Consider the following 17,946-nt stretch of genomic DNA (forward strand, 5'->3'; position numbering starts at 1 on the left):
ATGGGGTATTGGGGTAATGATACAAAAGGTTTGCTAGGCTAGACCCTCTTTCACTCAGACTCAGCCCCCCCCCCCCCCGAAACTCAGCCCTCCCCGAAACCCCCCTGAAAATTTTTTAGCCCCCCCCCGAAACGAAATCCTGGCTACGGGCCTGTCAGCCTTGATACTCTGGGTTATAGGGCTGTGTGGAAGGAACCTAGTTGCCCTTCCACACAGCCATATATCCCAGAATATCAAGGCAGAAAATCCCACAATATCTCCTTTGAACTGGGTTATCTGAGTCCACAATGTCATATATCCCAGTCCTGGGGTTACAAACCTGTTGTGCTTGAGATCTGAAGCACACTTGGATAGGACTTCTTAAAACTTTGGGCCTGAGAAACCTTTCTACGGTTATCTGCTTCATATTGATAATCTGGACAATATGGCGGTGTTTATGATCTCAGGTACAGTGCAAGCTTTTCCAATTCTGTGTATTCTGCAAGGAGGAGGTGTGCTTAAGAATGCGTGAACATGCCCAAGCTGGAACTGTGGCAAAACAGATGAAGGAACTTGCAATCAGTAAGGAAATCATCAAGTGGGGAAATCCCTATCAGTGATTGGAATTGCATTGCATAGTTACATAATTTTTTTAAAAAGGGAGTGAATGCAAAAGATATGGCTTTGCGGCCTGAGATCTTGAACGGCTTTGCAAAAATGGAATGGCAATCCATTTAGGGACAGGGAAGAGGTTGAAGTTAATCCCCAACGCACCATCAATCACATATCAAAGTCCCTAAACTCATGGCCATCCAGCCTCTGTTTAAAAGCCTCCAAGAAAGAGCCTCCACCACGCTCCAGGGCAGTGAATTCCACTGCTGAACAGTTCTCACAGTCAGGAAGCTCTTCCTAATGTTCAGGTGGATTTTCTTTCCTGTAGTTTGAAGGCATTGTTCCCTTGCATCCTAGTTTCCAGGGTAGCAAAAAACAAGTTTAATCCCTCCCCCCATGACTTCCCCTCACATATTTATACATGGTTATCATGTCTCCTCTCAGCCTTCTCTTCTGCAGGCTAAACATACTCAGCTCTTTAAGCCACTGCTCATAGGGCTTGTTCTCCAGACCCTTTCTCATTTTAGTTGCCCTCCAGCTTGTCAGCATCTCCCTTAAATTCCAGGTGTGGTCTGACCAAGGCGGCATAAAGGGATAGCATGACTTCCCTGGACCTCGACACTGTACTCCTACGAAGGTTGAATGAAAAGTAATGGCTCCACCTTCATTACTTGGGTTTGGATGGGAATATTTTAATAAATCAAATGCAGAAATAATACTTCGAATGTGCTCTTTAGCTTGCTTGAAATTTCTCTCTGAGTGATACGACAATCATCCTGAATCAATCTGTCAACCTTTTGCTTGTGAAACTCGGTGGTTGCTGTCACAAGACGTCCAACTCTTTGTCACGCAAACCAGATGTTTCCACCTCAACATCTTTATACTTACTCACCCAAAGGTGCATAGTACTCATATCAACACAATCACCATAAACAGCTTGCATTATCTGATGAATCTCCTTTGGGGTGACACCTTCTGCTGTCAAGAATTCAATTACTGCATGTTGCTTAAATCACATTGACCGACCATCTGTGCAGGGTTCCATACTTCGCAATTTAACACAACCTTTCAATGTCAAGGCTTCCCACCAAAATGGAACTGTAGAGGAGAGTCTACTGAACAAGACAGTACCTGCCACATACTAGTACTGCCATCTCTTGAGGAGTTGCGAAGGTGGAGGCATTACTTTTCATTCAACCCTTGTATTTATGCAGGCCAAAATCCCATTGGCTTTTTTAGCCACCACATCACATTGTTGGCTCATGTTTACTTTGTTGTCCATGAGGACTTCAAGATCTTTTTTATACATACTGCTGTTGAGCCAGTCATCCCCCATTCTGTATCTTTGCATTTCATGTGTTTTCGGTAGTGTGATTTTAGATGTCATGCTTATTTACCATTGATAGAGCGATCTGCCTTAAATCAAAGCAACATCAGATTTAGCTGGTGAAGTGGCCTTTAGCCCAGGAAGTTTTTGGCTAAATATTTATTTATTTATTTATTTATTTTTATGGCATTTATATGCCGCCCTTCTCACCTCGAAAGGGACTCAGATCAGCTTACAAGGTATATATTACATACAATATATTATATTATTAGCATAGTAGAATATTGGCAAATAAAACACATTTATCTTTGGAGCCCTCGGTGGTGCAGTGGGTTAAACCCCTGTGCTGGCAGGACTAAAAACCGAGAGGTGGCAGGTTCGAATCTGGGGAGAGTGCGGATGAGCTCCCTCTATCAGCTCCAGCTCCTCATGTAGGGACACGAGAGAAGCCTCCCAAAAGGATGATAAAACATCAAAACATCCAGGCGTCCCCTGGACAATGTCCTTGCAGACAGCCAATTCTCTCACACCAGAAGTGACTGGCAGTTTCTCAAGTCGCTCCTGACACGACAAAAAAAGGCATTAATCTTTGCCTTTCCCAGCTCTAAAAAGAAAATGTAAGATGCTGTTTTTTGCTTGTCTCATATTTATGCTGATAAAACCATTGCCACAAAGTGTATACATCTATTGCACAGGCCACCTACATTCTCCCATTATTTTGGTTATTTTTACAAGCTGGGATGTGCTTTGGTAGAACAGGATTGCCTCCTCAAATGGATATTTGGCTTAATGATAAACATGTATGTTTAAATCCATGTATTCAAGATTATTCTAGAATGACTGGAGAATTTAATTGTATCCATCTCTAATAAAATGTATTCAATGCAAAATTTGGGGAAATTTTTTCTAAAAGACTATCACCATTCCAGAGGCCAAACTGGCTAGTTCATAATCCAAAAAGAAACACTTCAAAATGTTGTTCAAATTAGAAAACTGTTCAAATGTTTGTTAATTCTGCCTTCTAACAAGAATAACAACACTTTATTTATATTCTGCCCTCCCCAAGTGGACTCGGTGGATTACAGCATATAAGCACACACAGGCAAACATTCAATGCCTTCTAATTCTGATGAGTTCTGCTTCAGATGCCTCTGTGAGAAAGAATGTGATCTATCACTTGGTATGGAATGAATTGCCTGGTCTGCTCTCATTGAAGTATGGATATTTTTTTATGTTTACACCCAGTTAGCTCATGTACCTGTCAATAAGATCTGTTTAGACTGGTGGACATGCTAGGATGTTTCTGTAGTGGAATTCTTTACAGAATTGCCTTCCTCTGTACCTCTGCAGTTATATAAGGTTTTTAGCCTCCTCTGTCCAAGAGTGCTGGTGCTTCAGCAAACTGCAAATCCCAGGAATCTATACGATTTTACCTTGGTAGTTAAAGTGATGTCAAACTGCATTAATTCTAGTGTAAATGGACTCTAAGACACAGAACACAGAAAAACAGATTCCATCTAAATATTAGGAATAACCTTTTGATGGTAAGAGCTGTTTGACAGCGGATTACACTGCCCTGAGTATGGTGGTCTCCTTCTTTGGTGGTATGTAAACAGATATTGGAAGGCCATCTACCAGGAGTGTTTGATTGTGTACCTGAATGGCAGAGGGATTGATTGGATGGCACTTGTGGTCTCTTCCAACTCTGTGATTCTACATTGTTTTATAGAACTCTTTATGTTATATTGAACTGTCCTGAACTCGTAAACACCATTGTGAACATTTTGCCCACAAAAGCGATAAATGTTACCAGTGCAACTACTGCAGAGATTTAGATCCATGTGGAAATAGGGTGGACTGGAAGCTTAGTGGTAAAGTTAATCAGTCCAAACAGCAAAGGTTACTTCATTTACTCCACAGCAGACCTGCTGATTCTATTATCTATTCACTGCCATTAATTAAGAAGTTGAAAAGAGTGTGCAACCTTAGCAGCCTTGACATTATTGACTATGGAGTACAAATTTGTTGTGTTGACATAAGCCCTGTTCATTTTAGCAGCTTTCACTGACACTGTATTTGAGAGATCTGAAGTCAGAGTGACATGACAATAATCCCACCATATGTTTCCAATTTTTTAAAGTGGATTTGGGCAGGTATAGGAGCAAGCATATTTACTAAGGCTCTTTTTTATACATCTGCTCTTGCTGACCTTTGTCAAGTAAATTGACAGAATTGGTCATTTTTTTTCTTGTTTACAAGTCTGTTCATCACAACCAGAATGTTGCCAATGTTTAAAAGCTTGGAAGAAAAGCCAGGCGCCTGCTCTTGGGAATCAAGCCCAATTTATGTCCAAGAAGCATGCATTGAAGGAAGGAATTAAGTAATGAGTTCCACTAAAATTGGAAATTTTAAAACTAGGATCATTATCACATAAGGCTATAAATACAGACCTGGCATTGCTAACCCATCACAGGTAAGTTGGAGCACATCGTGATAGCCAGGAAGAAAGGAAGGTAACAAATAAAACTATTATTATTATCACACCAATCAGTTCCCCAAGCAAGTGCACTTAGCTGACCGCATCCGTTGAGACTTGTCTCCTCCCAATCTATGCATTCATTCACTGTTCATTCATGACCTCTCCCTTTTCAACTAGAGGAATTGTGCAACTGTGTGAGTTCAAAATCTTCCGAGAACGAAACTACACAATTAAATACTTCCACAAGGTCACAAGCATTGTCTCTTTAAGCACTTGAAATATTAATAAAAAGGGAGGTATGTATTTTACACTCATTATTCTTTATGTGATAGCTATTTCTCATTGATAAGCATGCACAAGCTGCTGCTTTACTGAACCTCCCTGTGTTGCAAAACAGAGGATTCAACAAAAGAAAGATGCATTTGACAATTAGAAGCCTTTCCCTAGTTTGTAAATTATACAAGGCAGAAGGCTGTTTCTCATTGCCAAACCAACTCAAGCTGCAGTTTCCAATTTTTTGTGTGCAAAAGAACAAAGGAAAGTTAGCAAACAGTATGAAATTGGGTTGCTATGAGTCATGTTCCAGAAGCATTCTCTCCTTATGTTTCGCCCTCATCTATGGCAGCCATCCTCAGAGGTTGTGAGGTCTGTTGGAAACTAGGAAAATGGGGTTTATACTGTATATTAGGCCTGGGTAACAACGGAAAAAATTGTTTCTAAAATAGATTCATTTTTGGGGGTTTTTTGTGTTTCATTATTTAAAATAATTACAAAATTTTCCTTTAAAAAAGTTCGATATTTACAAAATTTCGTAAATGTGAAAAAAATTACAAAACATTAACGAATCGATTTCCGAAACAATAACGAATCGATTCGTTAATGGCGGACGCGACCGCGAAATACGCTAAAAAACCTCCAAAAACTTCTGAAGCTTCCCTCTCCCTCTGTTGTTGACTGTTGGTGTGATATTATAATTTTTTTTCACTAATTAAACAAAAAACAACCATAAAACTTGCCCCAGACATGCGGAAATAATAACTAAATGACCTCAAAACAATAACGAAACGAATACGATAACGAAATACGAAGCATTTACAAAACTATTTAAAAATTCGTTTTTTTTAAAAATTGCTCCAGAATGGTTCGTTATCGTTTTGTAATTGAAAAAATTAACAAATTATTAACGAATTACGAATTAACGAAACGAAACCGCCCAGCCCTACTGTATATCTGTGGAATGTCCAGGGTGGGAGAAAGAACTCTTGTCTGTTTGAGGCAAATGTGAATTTTGCAATTGGCCACCTTGATTAGCATTTAATGGTCTTGCAGCTTCAAAGTCTGGCTGGTTGCTGCCTGGGGGATCCTTTGTTGGGAGGTGTTAGCTTATCCTGATTGATTCTTTGTCAATCAGACAAGAATTTTTCTCAATAGACAAGAATTTTTCTCTAGTTTCCAACAGACCTCACAACCTTTGAGGATGCCTGCCATAATTGTGGGTGAAACGTCAGGAAATAATGTTTCTGAATCAAGGCCATACAGCCCTGAAAGCATACAACAACCCAGTGATTCCGGCCATGAAAGCCATCAACAATAGTATGAATATGCCTAATCAAGAGGGTAAATTCCTGTAAGTGTTTGGAAGGAGCTTTAGAAGTGTGCAATTTCGATTTTTTAAAGGGAAATTATGGCTTTATAATCACAGCTTCTCTCTTTCGGATGGCCAAAGTGAAAATGACAACATTATGGCCATGGGGAAATGAAGAAGATCAACACACCCACAACCACACATCAGCCCCCAAACTTTCTACTGAAGTGCTTTTGGATTTAGCAGACATCTGAAAATCAGGTTTTATAAAAATCCAATTAAAACATTCATTCACAACAATTCAATATTACCAAAAAACACTCCAATAATAATAATAATAATAATAATAATAATAATAATAATAGTGTTAAAAAACAAAGTATGGATCATTGATGTTGCAATCCCAGGCGATAGCAGGACTGAAGAGAAATAACTGGAAAAGCTGACACGATATGAAGATTTAAAGATCGAACTGCAAAGACTCTGGTACAAGCCAGTCAAGGTGGTCCCAGTGGTGCCTAAAGACCTTGGCCTGCACTTAAACACAATCAGCGCTGACAAAATTACCAGCCGCAGAAGGCCAGCTTACTGGGATTTGCATGCATTATTTGCCGATACATCACACATTCATAGACACTTAGGAAGTGTCCGACGTGGGATCCAATACAACAGCCAGCAGAGTTATTTTGTCTGCTGTGAACTCATCTTGTTGTGTTTCTAATAACAACAACAAAAACAACAACAACAATATATTCGTAACCCACTCTATCTCCCCAGGGGGACTCATATAATAATAATAATAATAATAATAATAATAATAATAATAATAATAATTTTACTGTGTTTTTGTGTCAGTAAAATAATAATAATAATAATAATAATAATAATAATAATAATAATAATTTATTTGTAGCCCACCCTATCTCCCCAGGGGGACTCATTCTACAACTGCACATCTTTCTACCACAAACAGTTAAAGGCTGATGGTTTATTTAAATAAAAGCCTTTGCCTGACATGAATCAAAACCGGAGTGGAGTTCAAATTGAACTTCTCTTGGGACAGAGCTCAATAATCTAGGAGAATATGCCCCCGTTTCCACCAAACTGCTGCATTTGTTAACATTTTGCGTGTGACATTTCAAACATTCACCTGAAACCCTGTGATACTTGATATGGTTCTAGAAAACAATAAATCGTGCAAACTATGAGCTCTGCCAGAAACTTTGCAGAAAACAGATGTTTTATGATGGGACTGGAATTCAATAGGAAAGTTGGAAAGTGAGATCATGCAGCTGTTCTGAAAGGAAATTCCAAATAGAGAATTCCTTACATTGGATTTTAAGACACTCTTTTAAAATAAGATTCCAATTTCGTCCAAATATAAGAGTTTTGAAAATGTATGGACTGAGTAAAAGAGCAGAACTTTAGGAGGAAGAGAAATTATATGGCACATTGGTTTCCTTGGACTGAGAGAGCAGGGCTTGATGTCCTCCGTAATTCTTTGCTCTTGCCCCCAACTAGCCCAGATGACATTTAAACTGTTATGTACAAATGATGCAACTGCATGTTACAACATTCAGCTTTTTAAAAAACGCAGCCAATTTGGTTTCTTAACTATGTGAATGGACTCCCCAGACTTTTGATGTCTTATATTATAAAAGTGCTTTGTAAAGAATCTAGCTTGTTTTTCTGCTGCAAACAAAATAAACTGTACATTTTATGCTTTACTCATCCATAATAGTTATCTGATTAAAAAGCTTTTATTAAATATGTATAAATATTATATTCATATTCTCTATACAATAGATGGAAAATAGTTTCATAAAAACAGTGTACCATTTGACCATATGAAATATTCATAGAGAGGACCGAAAATCTACATTGTCAGTAATATTGTGGGCACCATTCTTTTGTACTTGTATATCATACAAAAAGTATAAACCCACATTCACAGGTTTAGTCCCATCAACTGTTTTGTGGAATAATCCACTCAACTCAGTGGGATTTAGTTCTGCAGAAATATGCAGTATGAATATGGTGTGCTTCTCCTTAATGTCATGAATATTTGTTGTTTTCATATGCATCACAGCATTGCCTACTTAAAATAAATTATCTAGGCATTTCAAATCCACATGTGACAATCTGATTTCACCCAAAGCCACCCACTGCACACCGAATACTTCAGATTTCAATTTTCTTTTGGATGAGATTTTCAAATAAGCTGGCTATAGAAGGAAAGGTATGTATGCTCGGCGACATTTGGGGTAGTGTTTAAAGTTGTTCTGGTAGTATTCGTGACACAAAACAGCACTCACAGCCTGGTTAAAGAACACATACATCACTACCAGCCACCAAGTTAAATTTTTACATCCAAATATGATAGCCATTGATATGTATATTAGGAGCTCAGCAAAGTAATGAGGACACGACACCATTTCAAACCAGTCACCAAATGGAATGTCATGGTTCAGGTTCACAACTTTTCCTGGAAATGGAAAAAAACAAAGCAATATAAGAGTTAGTAGGCTTGTGCAATTTGGCCATAAGAAATGCTGTTTGGGGGTCCATTTTCAGTTAACCCTTCATTCTATTTACTGGAAAGTTACTCGAATTAGGAGGGCTGTAAATAAATTGTGTTGCCATTTCATTCGCCAAAGAGTCGGCCCATTGGCTACAATGGGACACTTTAAAGGCTCAATCCTCAGTCATTTTAAGGCCTATCTGCATGAAACCTGTCTCAGGTTTAGATCCCATTTACAACTGCAGGTCTGCCAAATTTCAGAACAATTCACCAATCTACTGATTTGTTAGAATTATTTAAATTTTTAACCATAACATTTTTTAAAACAAGACAAACCACAAGAGAGGGATCTGGGAATTGTAGTCGCTGGTCGTGTCCATTCTCAGCCAATCAGAGCAAGGACATAGACAGGCCTTTTATTGGCTGAGAAACACATAGAGGGAAAACAAACAACTCCCATTATGCTCAAATTCGCCTCTCTCAATCCGTTTTGTCCAACTTTTCGGTTCCTTCCTTCCTGTTCAGTTTTCAGGTGATTACACGAAATGGATCACCAATCACTTTTGTCAAACTGATCTGGGCCCAAGCCTTATAGTGAGCCTTGTCAAAATGCCCTGAGCTTATGCTACTAGTGAGGTGTCTGGATACTAGAACTATGGTCGAAGCATTACATGGTACTAGCTACAATGTCTAAAGCTATACAAAATTAGGGCTAAACTATCTGAAAGATTGTAATATCTCGCATAAGGCTGCTCAGATTTTTAAGGGAGAACTTTCTGCCATGGTAATGGTGTCAAATTGCATTAATTCTACAGTATAGATGCACTCATAATCCCAACACCATGCACAAGTTAGCATTTTAGCTAATCTGTGTTGCTCCAATGTTCCTGAACCTGTATGCCTACGCAGGGTACACTGCAGTAATCATGATGCAATGTGACTCAGCCATAGATGACTGTTGTGTATACCCTAATATAAGAAAAACAGTGGTTCTCAACCTGTGGGTCCCCAGATGTTTTGGCCTTCAACTCCCAGAAATCCTAACAGCTGGTAAACTGGCTGGGATTTCTGGGCATTGTAGGCCAAAACACTTGGGGACCCACAGGTTGAGAACCACTGTCTTAGAACCTTGCTAGACTCGTGTTAGCCAAAAAGTGGGATAGAAATCTAATGAATCTACAGTACTGGTGCAGTTTTCAGCTACTTGACTGCCAATTCTTGAACTACCATATTCTGTTGATCCATAAGGTCCACTTTCCATAGGGGCATACTGTACCACTGAGAGCTTATTATGTCACATAATATTTTTCATCTATACTTATCTAAGAGCTCAAGTGGGGAAGTGTGCCTACAGAAGAGGATATTTGGGGTCAAAAACAGTGGGTGGAAAAGAGGGTTAAGCACCCTTCAACCACACACTCCATTTGGCTCTTTGACCGGACCTTCCCTCCTATTTAGGATAGAGCTACATTTAAAGAGACAGAACTCTGCTATTGTTACATCATATGTATACTTGAGGTTTAAATATCTCTAGGCCTTTCAGGAAGATAGTTGATATGGTTATTGTGGTAATTTTTTTACATAAAAGGATAAAAACGTACACGACAAAGCAGCAAAATATCTTACCTGATTTATTTTTTCTTAGGTTAGCTAGGATCACATGGCATCTGTGTTGGTGAATAGAGGCCCAAATAAACATCAACAATCCAAGGGCGTGATACCAATAGACTGCCAGTTGAGGATTTTTGCCTGTATTAGAAAGAAAGAGAGTTTATTTATTTTTTATATCCCCATCATGCTCAATCAGAGCACCGGGACTGTGGCGCAGCTGGCTGGGAGTCAGCTGCATTAAGATCACTACTGAGTTCAAAGCCAGCCCGGGTCGGAGTGAGCGTCCGACCAATTTGTGTAGCTTGATGTCAACCTTTGCAGCCCGAAAGACAGTAGGAAATGTAGGTACTGCTTATGCGGGGAGACAAATTTAACTAATTTGCAAGGCCATAAAAATCTCCAGCAAGCATGCAAAGAATGAGGAAGTACTTCATCAGTGTCACAAAAGGTTGGTGAAGGGATAGCTCCCCTGGCCTGGGGGCGAAAATACCCTCAAGACAAAAGCTGGAATGCTAAATTGCCTCTGTGTCTGTCTATATATGTTGTGTGTGTGTATGGCATTGAATGTTTGCCATGTATATGTACACTGTAATCCGCCCTAAGTCCCCTGTGGGGTGAGAAGGGTGGAATATAAATACTGTACATAAAATAATATACTCCTCATCATCACATTCAGACTCAATAGTTAAAGTAAAGCATATAAAGGCAGTCCTGGCTTACAAAATCTTACTTACAAAGGACTCCTAGTTAAGAACGGGGTGAGATAACAGGAAGTGGGATAAATCTACCCACTGGAAGGGAAATTCACTCCTGAAAGAGTTATCATGGGGAAAATGTGTCCCAACTGATGATTTGTCACCAATCCTTGTTTCCACAACAAGCCAAATTTGTCTAAATCCAATTATTGCAAGGACAGAAAGTGAGGTGAAATCTTCTAATATGGCACAGGCAGAAAAACAAACACCACAGGCATATAAACCCTTCCCTATGCTATCCAAAGCTAATATATGTGTGTTATTGGCTGGAGTTACACTTAAACTTGCGAACTGCCTATATATATTATAATAGCCCAATTATATTTGGAAGAGGCTCTTGTGATTGGTTCAAGAAGGAAGTATTAAATGTTGGATTATGGCTACCAGATTCCTCCATGCTGCCTAAGAAAATATTGGAGTTGCAGCACAATGGAAGTGAAGGTGAACAATTAGACATATGCATATGAATGAAAAGCGTTGCCAAACCAACACTGTATTACAAGAGTATGAAAGACAGCACCTACCTTGCCTGACGTTGGCTGGGACTTGGCATAAAACCGTCAAGCCCAACAGGACATAGTAACAGAGTCCAAAGCAGTACTGTACAATATGAATGACACCTCCAGAGAATACGCTGATGTGAAGACACTCGAATAATCGCCGACAGCTGCTTAACCAGACAAAAAGGCACACCAGGAGAGCGGACAGGGACTCTCCTCCTAGAAATCCAACAAAGGTCTTTGTGTAAACAACTCATCTCTTCACTAGACTTCACTTAAAAGCTGGTAAGCAGTAGAATTGGAAGATGGAAGTCATATATCCAACAGACTCATTGCACTGAGCAACACATGATTATGCAGAATTCTATGGAGTCTGAAATATCAGTGGAGGAGATTAGACATATTACAAGTTGTTCCCATTTCCTGCACATTTATTCTATAACATCTTGTTGCCTCGGTTATGCATTTTCCAATGCTTAGAAATACTCATTGCCGTCTTTATGATTTTATGAATGGTCCCAGTAGGAAATGGGATGCCTATGTAATGGGACCTTTTATAAAATCATGCAGTTGATGGTCTACAACTCCTATCAGCCCCAGATCTGCATGGTTTGGAACTGGCAATGATACTGCTCTCTGGATATGGCTTGACTACAACTCCTATCATCCTTTATCAGTATTTTAACTTGGATCATGAAGGGTATGTGTACCAAGTTTGGTTCGGATCCATCATAGGTGGGAATCACAGATGTGACTGAACTGCAACTCCTATCATCCTCTATCAGCCCTCTTTATCCCACCAGTACTTTACGCTGGCTCATGAAGAGTATGTGTGCCAGGTTTGGTCCAGATCCATCATGCATGTAAGAGCCGTTGTGGACTAAACCTACAAACATATAAACAAATTTATGTATACACACTTTGACGTTTAAATACATAGAGAGGAAAAATCATTTCACTATAATAGTTATATTTCTCTAAAATAGATAATTTATTCTTATCTACAGGATTTCTTCATTCTGTGACATATTATGATTTTTGTGTGTGCCAGAAGCGACTTGAGAAACTTCAAGTTGCTTCTGGTGTGAGAGAATTGGCTGTCTGTAAGGATGTTGCCCAGGGGATGCCCAGATGTTTTATCATCCTGTGGGAGGCTTTTCTCATGTCCTTGCATGGGAAGCTGGAGCTGACAGACAGGAGCTCACCCTGCTCCCTGGATTTGAACCATTGACCTTTAGATCAGCAGTCCTGCTGGCACAAAGGTCTAATTCATTGCGCCACTGAGGGCTCCTACTGTTATGATTTTTTTTTGTTCCTGGATTATAAATGTAACTTTCTAATTGGTTCTAACATTAAAAAAACGGGGAAAGTTTATTAAACTGGAAAAACTTTGTTTTAGTGGGACATCCTGCAGCACATTTTGCTATAGTTTTTCTAGGAATATCTCATAGAGTCTCATAGTTTGTGACAGGCACAACAACTACTGGCCCTTCCACACAGCCATATAACCCAGAATATCAAGGCAGATAACCCACAATATCTGCTTTGAACTGGGCTACCTGAGTCTACACTGCCATTTAACCCAGTCCAAGGCAGACAATGTGGGATTTAATACAGCGGTGCAGAAGGGGCCTTGGACAGCATAGACCCAGCATTTCTGGGAGATGCAGGTCAATAATGCTTGGATTGCTACACAATGCCCACACCTGGTGTAATACAGACATCTTCTGTTCTCCAGGGAAAAAATACACTATAACCAAAGGTTCCTACCATTCACAGAAGCGAGCATGCCTCCATCTGGGTTCTGCAATGCTCCATTCAGAATGCTTAGCAGGTCCTGGAGCCAGATAGGGAAAGGCCAGGACACCAGCAAGCTTTGGAGAAGCACCAGGAGCAGGAAACCGTTCCAAATGACAGATACAATATAGAAGTGATAGAACCACCTGCAAAAGAAAGCATCATTGATTTACTGTATTAACTTACAAAGAACCCACCTAGGCCCCTTCTTCACTGTTATATAATCCAGATTATCAAAGCAAATAATCCACATGATCTGCTTTGAACTGGATTATGTGAGTCCACACTGCCATATAATCCAGTTCAAAGCAGATAATCTGGATTTTATATGGCAGTGTAGAAGGGGCCCTAGGGCTCTTCCACACAGCCCTATATCCCAGGATATCAAGGCAGAAAATCCCACAGTATCTGCTTTGAACTTAATCTAGACAAGACAGAAGTCCTCCTGGTTAGTCGTGGGGCTGACCGGGGTATTGCGTGGCAAGCTGTGCTCGACGGGATTACACTCCCCCTGAGGGCGCAGGTCCGCAGCTTGGGGGTCCTCCTGGACTCAACGCTGTTGCTTAATGCTCAGGTGTCGGCGGTGGCCAGGAGGGCCTTTGTACAGTTCAAACTTGTGAGCCAGCTATGACCATACCTCATTAAGTCTGACTTGGCCAGGGTGGTCCATGCCTTGGTTACATCCAGACTGGACTACTGCAATTCGCTCTACATGGGGTTGCCCTTGAAGACAGCCTGGAAATTTCAACGGGTACAACAGGCGGCAGCTAGGCTCCTTACAAGAGCAAATTATAGGAAGCGCACAACACCCCTATTAAAACAACTGCAATAAGTTGCCGAGTCAAATTCAAGGTGCAGCTTATGACCTATAAAGTCCTAAATTATTTGGGCCTCACCTATCTTCGCAATCACATCTCTATCTATGAACCACTGTGAACCCTAAAATCTTCCAGGAAGGTCCTTCTTTCCCTCCCACCACCGTCACAAGCATGGCTGGTTGGGACGAGAGAGAGAGGATCTTCTCGGTGTTGGCTCCCCACCTCTGGAACGCCCTTCCAAGGGAAATAAGACAGGTCCCATCCCTCCCCTCTTTTCGTAAGAGACCTGGTGGTTTCACCAAGCCTTTGAGAATGACCAGTATTAGCCCAGCCCTGGACATTATAAAAATCCACCCTTGTATCGTCTACTTATTATCCCAGATGGTCCTCTAATAGGCCCTGGAAATGAGCAGCCACAGGCCCATAATTACTATTGCTGGTTTTGGCACTTTAACCATTCCTGACCCCCTATATCCTGGTTTACACTAACCAGCACATTTCCCGGCCTTTCATATCCTGGTCTGCACCAGGCCGGACCAGCAATTCTTAATTGTCTAGGCCCATTTTTGAAATCTCGGCCCTAACGATTTGCACAGAGAATAGGGAGGATTACTTTTAATATATACTAGCCATCCCCTGCCATGCGTTGCTGTGGCCCAGTCTGTGTATATGTGTTTTGTGTGTGTATAAATGTGTATATGTGTGTGTGTATATATGTGTATATATGTGTAGTTGCTTATATATATATGTGGTTTATCACATGCATTGTAATGTATTTTTTGGTTTTTAAAGTCTATTCCGCTGTGTTTTCCAGTGTTTTTATGATTGATGGTCACTCATTGGCCTGATAGGTTTATTGTGTCCAAATTTGGTGTCAATTCATCCAGTGGTTTTTGAGTTACGTTAATCCCACAAACAAACATTACATTTTTATTTATATAGATGTGTCGTTTTGATTACTTTATGCCTATGTTGTTTGGATTATTTTATTTTTATGTTGTTTATCTTTATGTTTTGGTGTTGTTACTGTAAACCGCATTGAGTCCTCTTGGGGAGATAGAGCGGTATATAAATAAAGTTTATTATTATTAATTATTATTATTATTATTTTGTTGCGTCAGGAGTGACTTGAGAAACTGCAAGCCGCTTCTGGTTTGAGAGAATTGGCTGTCTGTAAGGATGTTGCCCAGGGGACGCTCAGATGTTTTGATGTTTTATCATCCTTGTGGGAGGCTTCTCTCATGTCCCCGCATGAGAAGCTGGAGCTGATAGAGGGAGCTCATCCACGCTCTCCCCGGATTCGAACCTGCAACCTGTTGGTCTTCAGTCCTGCTGGCACAGGGGTTTAACCCACTGCGTCACCGGGGGCTCCTATTATTAGGTTCTTGTAGGTTTTTTCGGGCTATAGGGCCATGTTCTAGAGGCATTTCTCCTGACGTTTCGCCTGCATCTATGGCAAGCATCCTCAGAGGTAGTGAGCATCTTCACTACCTCTGAGGATGCTTGCCATAGATGCAGGCGAAACGTCAGGAGAAATGCCTCTCGAACATGGCCCTATAGCCCAAAAAAAACCTACAAGAACCTAGTGATTCCAGCCATGAAAGCCTTCGACAGCTCCTATTATTATTATTATTATTATTATTATTATTATTAATATTATTATCTGAGTGTGGATTTAGAGATATTATTATTATTATTATTATCTGAGTCCACACTCAGATAATGTGGGATTTTCTGTCTTAATATTCTGGGATATAGGCTTTGTGGAAGGGCCCTTAGTTTCCCCATATCCTCATAATCTAAGGCCCCTTTCATACATCTGAATACAATCCCACATTGTCTGCTTTGAACAGAGATATATGGCAGTGTGGACTCAGATAGCCCAGCTCAATGCAGATACTGTGGGATTTTTCTGCCTTCATGTTCTGGGTTATAGGGCTGTGTGGAAGGGCCCGATGGCGACTAAAATGATCAAGGGTCTGGAGAACAAGCCCTATGAGGAGCGGCTTAAGGAGCTGGGCATGTTTAGCCCGAAGAAGGGAATACTGAGAGGAGACATGATAGCCATGTATAAGTATGTGAGAGGAAGTCATAGGGAGGAGGGAGCAAGCTTGTTTTCTGCTGCCCTGGAGACTAGGACACGGAACCATGGCTTCAAATTACAAGAAAGGAGATTGCATCTGAAAATTAGGAAGAACTTCCTGACTGTGAGAACTGGTCAGCAATGGAACTCTTTGCCTTGGAGTGTGGTGGAGGTTCCTTCTTTGGAAGCTTTTAAACAGAGGCTGGAGGCCATCTGTTGGGGGTGCTTTGAATGCAATTTTCCTGCTTCTTGGCAGGGGATTTGACTGTGAGAGCCGTTCAGCAGTGGAACTCTCTGTGGTGGAGGTTTCTTCTTTGGAAGCTTTTAAACAGAGGCTGGATGGCCATCTGTCGAGGGTGCTTTGAATGCAATTTTCCTGCTTCTTGGCAGGGGATTTGACTGGATGGCCCATGAGGTCTCTTCCAACTCTATGATTCTATGCCAACTGTACATAGAAAAGAGCTGTGACCATTTGATGGTATAAAAGGAAAGCACTCTGCACATGCATAGAAACAATCACAAATCCATGCAAATCCCTATCGCTGAAAGGTGAACTAGAGAGGGAGGATCAAGGCATCTCCACACTAGTTTTAACGCGGTTTGACACCAGAATGGCTCAAGGCTATGGAATCCTGGGAGTTGTAGTCCTGCAAGGCCTTTAGCCTTTCCCACCAAACTACAACTCCCAGGATTCCATTGCCTCGAGCCATGGCTGTGGAAGTGGTACCAAACTGCGTTAATGATACAGTGTGGATGCACCCATTCATTCATTCATTCATTCGTTCACCTCTTGGGGAGATCAAGGTGGCAGAGCTGGGCGGGGCGCTGCCCGCAGCCGCCTTTGGTCTTCCCGTAACGGAGCAGGTCCTGGAAAAGCAGCGCTGCCGGGCTGAGTGAGGCGGAGCCGGGAGGAGGAGGAAGCTTCAGAGGCGGGAGACGCAGGGCCAGCAGCGCGGCCAAGAAGCAGCCCGCCAGGCCCAGCCAGAGCAGCGCCATCATGGGGAGAGGAGGAGGAGCAGAAGAGGGGCGGAACCCACCACCTCCCCCTCTCCCACTCTCCGGGAGACTGGCGCTGAAGTAAGGGAAATGTGCCCGAGAGCGCTCGCCTTGTTAGCCAGCCAATGGGGACAGGGAATAGCGGCCATGGGCGGGCCCTCGACTCAGAATGGCCCAATCGTCTTACACGCTTCTTGTATAAATCTAGATGCATTTTGATTATGCGTTCCCTTTTCCTATTGGGTGTTCTGTTTGTCACTCTGAAAGCAAGTAGGATCATAGAGGTATATCAGACAAGACCCCCTTCCACGGCAGGTAAAGATATAGCTAGATCAGGAATCCTCAACATCTACACAAATGACCAGCCACTGCCAGAAGGGACAGAGAGTTTCATCTATGCTGATGATCGTGCCATTACTGCTCAAGCAGGGAGCTTTGAGACGGTAGAACAGAAGCTTTCAGAAGCTCTAGTGCTCTTACTAGAGAAGGTGGCGAGACTATAGAGAAGATCTGTATAGGAAAGATAATAATATCGAGGATAGCTTTGACGGTGTGGTGAATGAATTAGAACCAGACATCCTGAGGAGTGAGGTTGAATGGGCCTTAAGAAGCATTGCTAACAACAAGGCAGCAGGAGACGACAGGATCCCAGCTGAACTGTTTAAAATCTTAAAAGATGATGCTGTCAAGGTGATGCATGCCATTTGCCAGCAAATATGGAAAACACAAGAATGGCCATCAGACTGGAAAAAATCAACTTATATCCCCATACCAAAAAAGGGAAATGCAAAAGACTGCTCCAACTTCCGTACAGTGGCCCTTATTTCTCATGCCAGTAAGGTAATGCTCAAGATCCTGCAAGGAAGACTCCAGCAATACATGG

The 17,946-nt window shown here is 41.3% G+C and overlaps 1 protein-coding gene across 1 annotated transcript; it reads right to left on the reverse strand.

Moving 5' to 3' along the window:
- Positions 1-7,723: 7,723 nt before the first annotated feature.
- Positions 7,724-17,083, reverse strand: SRD5A3 (steroid 5 alpha-reductase 3). Its single transcript, XM_060778535.2, has 5 exons — positions 16,855-17,083; positions 13,140-13,312; positions 11,394-11,588; positions 10,130-10,252; positions 7,724-8,467 (listed from the first exon to the last, which is right to left on the reverse strand). Exons 1-5 carry the CDS (start codon positions 17,064-17,066, stop codon positions 8,208-8,210), a joined length of 963 nt encoding a protein of 320 aa, XP_060634518.2. The 5' UTR covers positions 17,067-17,083; the 3' UTR covers positions 7,724-8,207.
- Between the last annotated feature and the right edge of the window lie 863 nt (positions 17,084-17,946).

The sequence above is a fragment of the Anolis sagrei genome, chromosome 5 (assembly GCF_037176765.1).
Source record: "Anolis sagrei isolate rAnoSag1 chromosome 5, rAnoSag1.mat, whole genome shotgun sequence".
NCBI classification, from domain to species: Eukaryota; Metazoa; Chordata; class Lepidosauria; order Squamata; family Dactyloidae; genus Anolis; species Anolis sagrei.

Excerpts from the sequence above, each read along its gene's own strand:
- SRD5A3 (XM_060778535.2), bottom strand. The coding sequence starts at position 17,066 with ATGATGGCGCTGCTCTGGCTGGGCCTGGCGGGCTGCTTCTTGGCCGCG. Across the intron at positions 13,313-16,854 it reads CACCTTGATCTCCCCAAGAG|GTGGTTCTATCACTTCTATA; the intron begins GTGAACGAATGA and ends TTTCTTTTGCAG. Across the intron at positions 10,253-11,393 it reads CCCAGCCAACGTCAGGCAAG|GCAAAAATCCTCAACTGGCA; the intron begins GTAGGTGCTGTC and ends TTTCTAATACAG.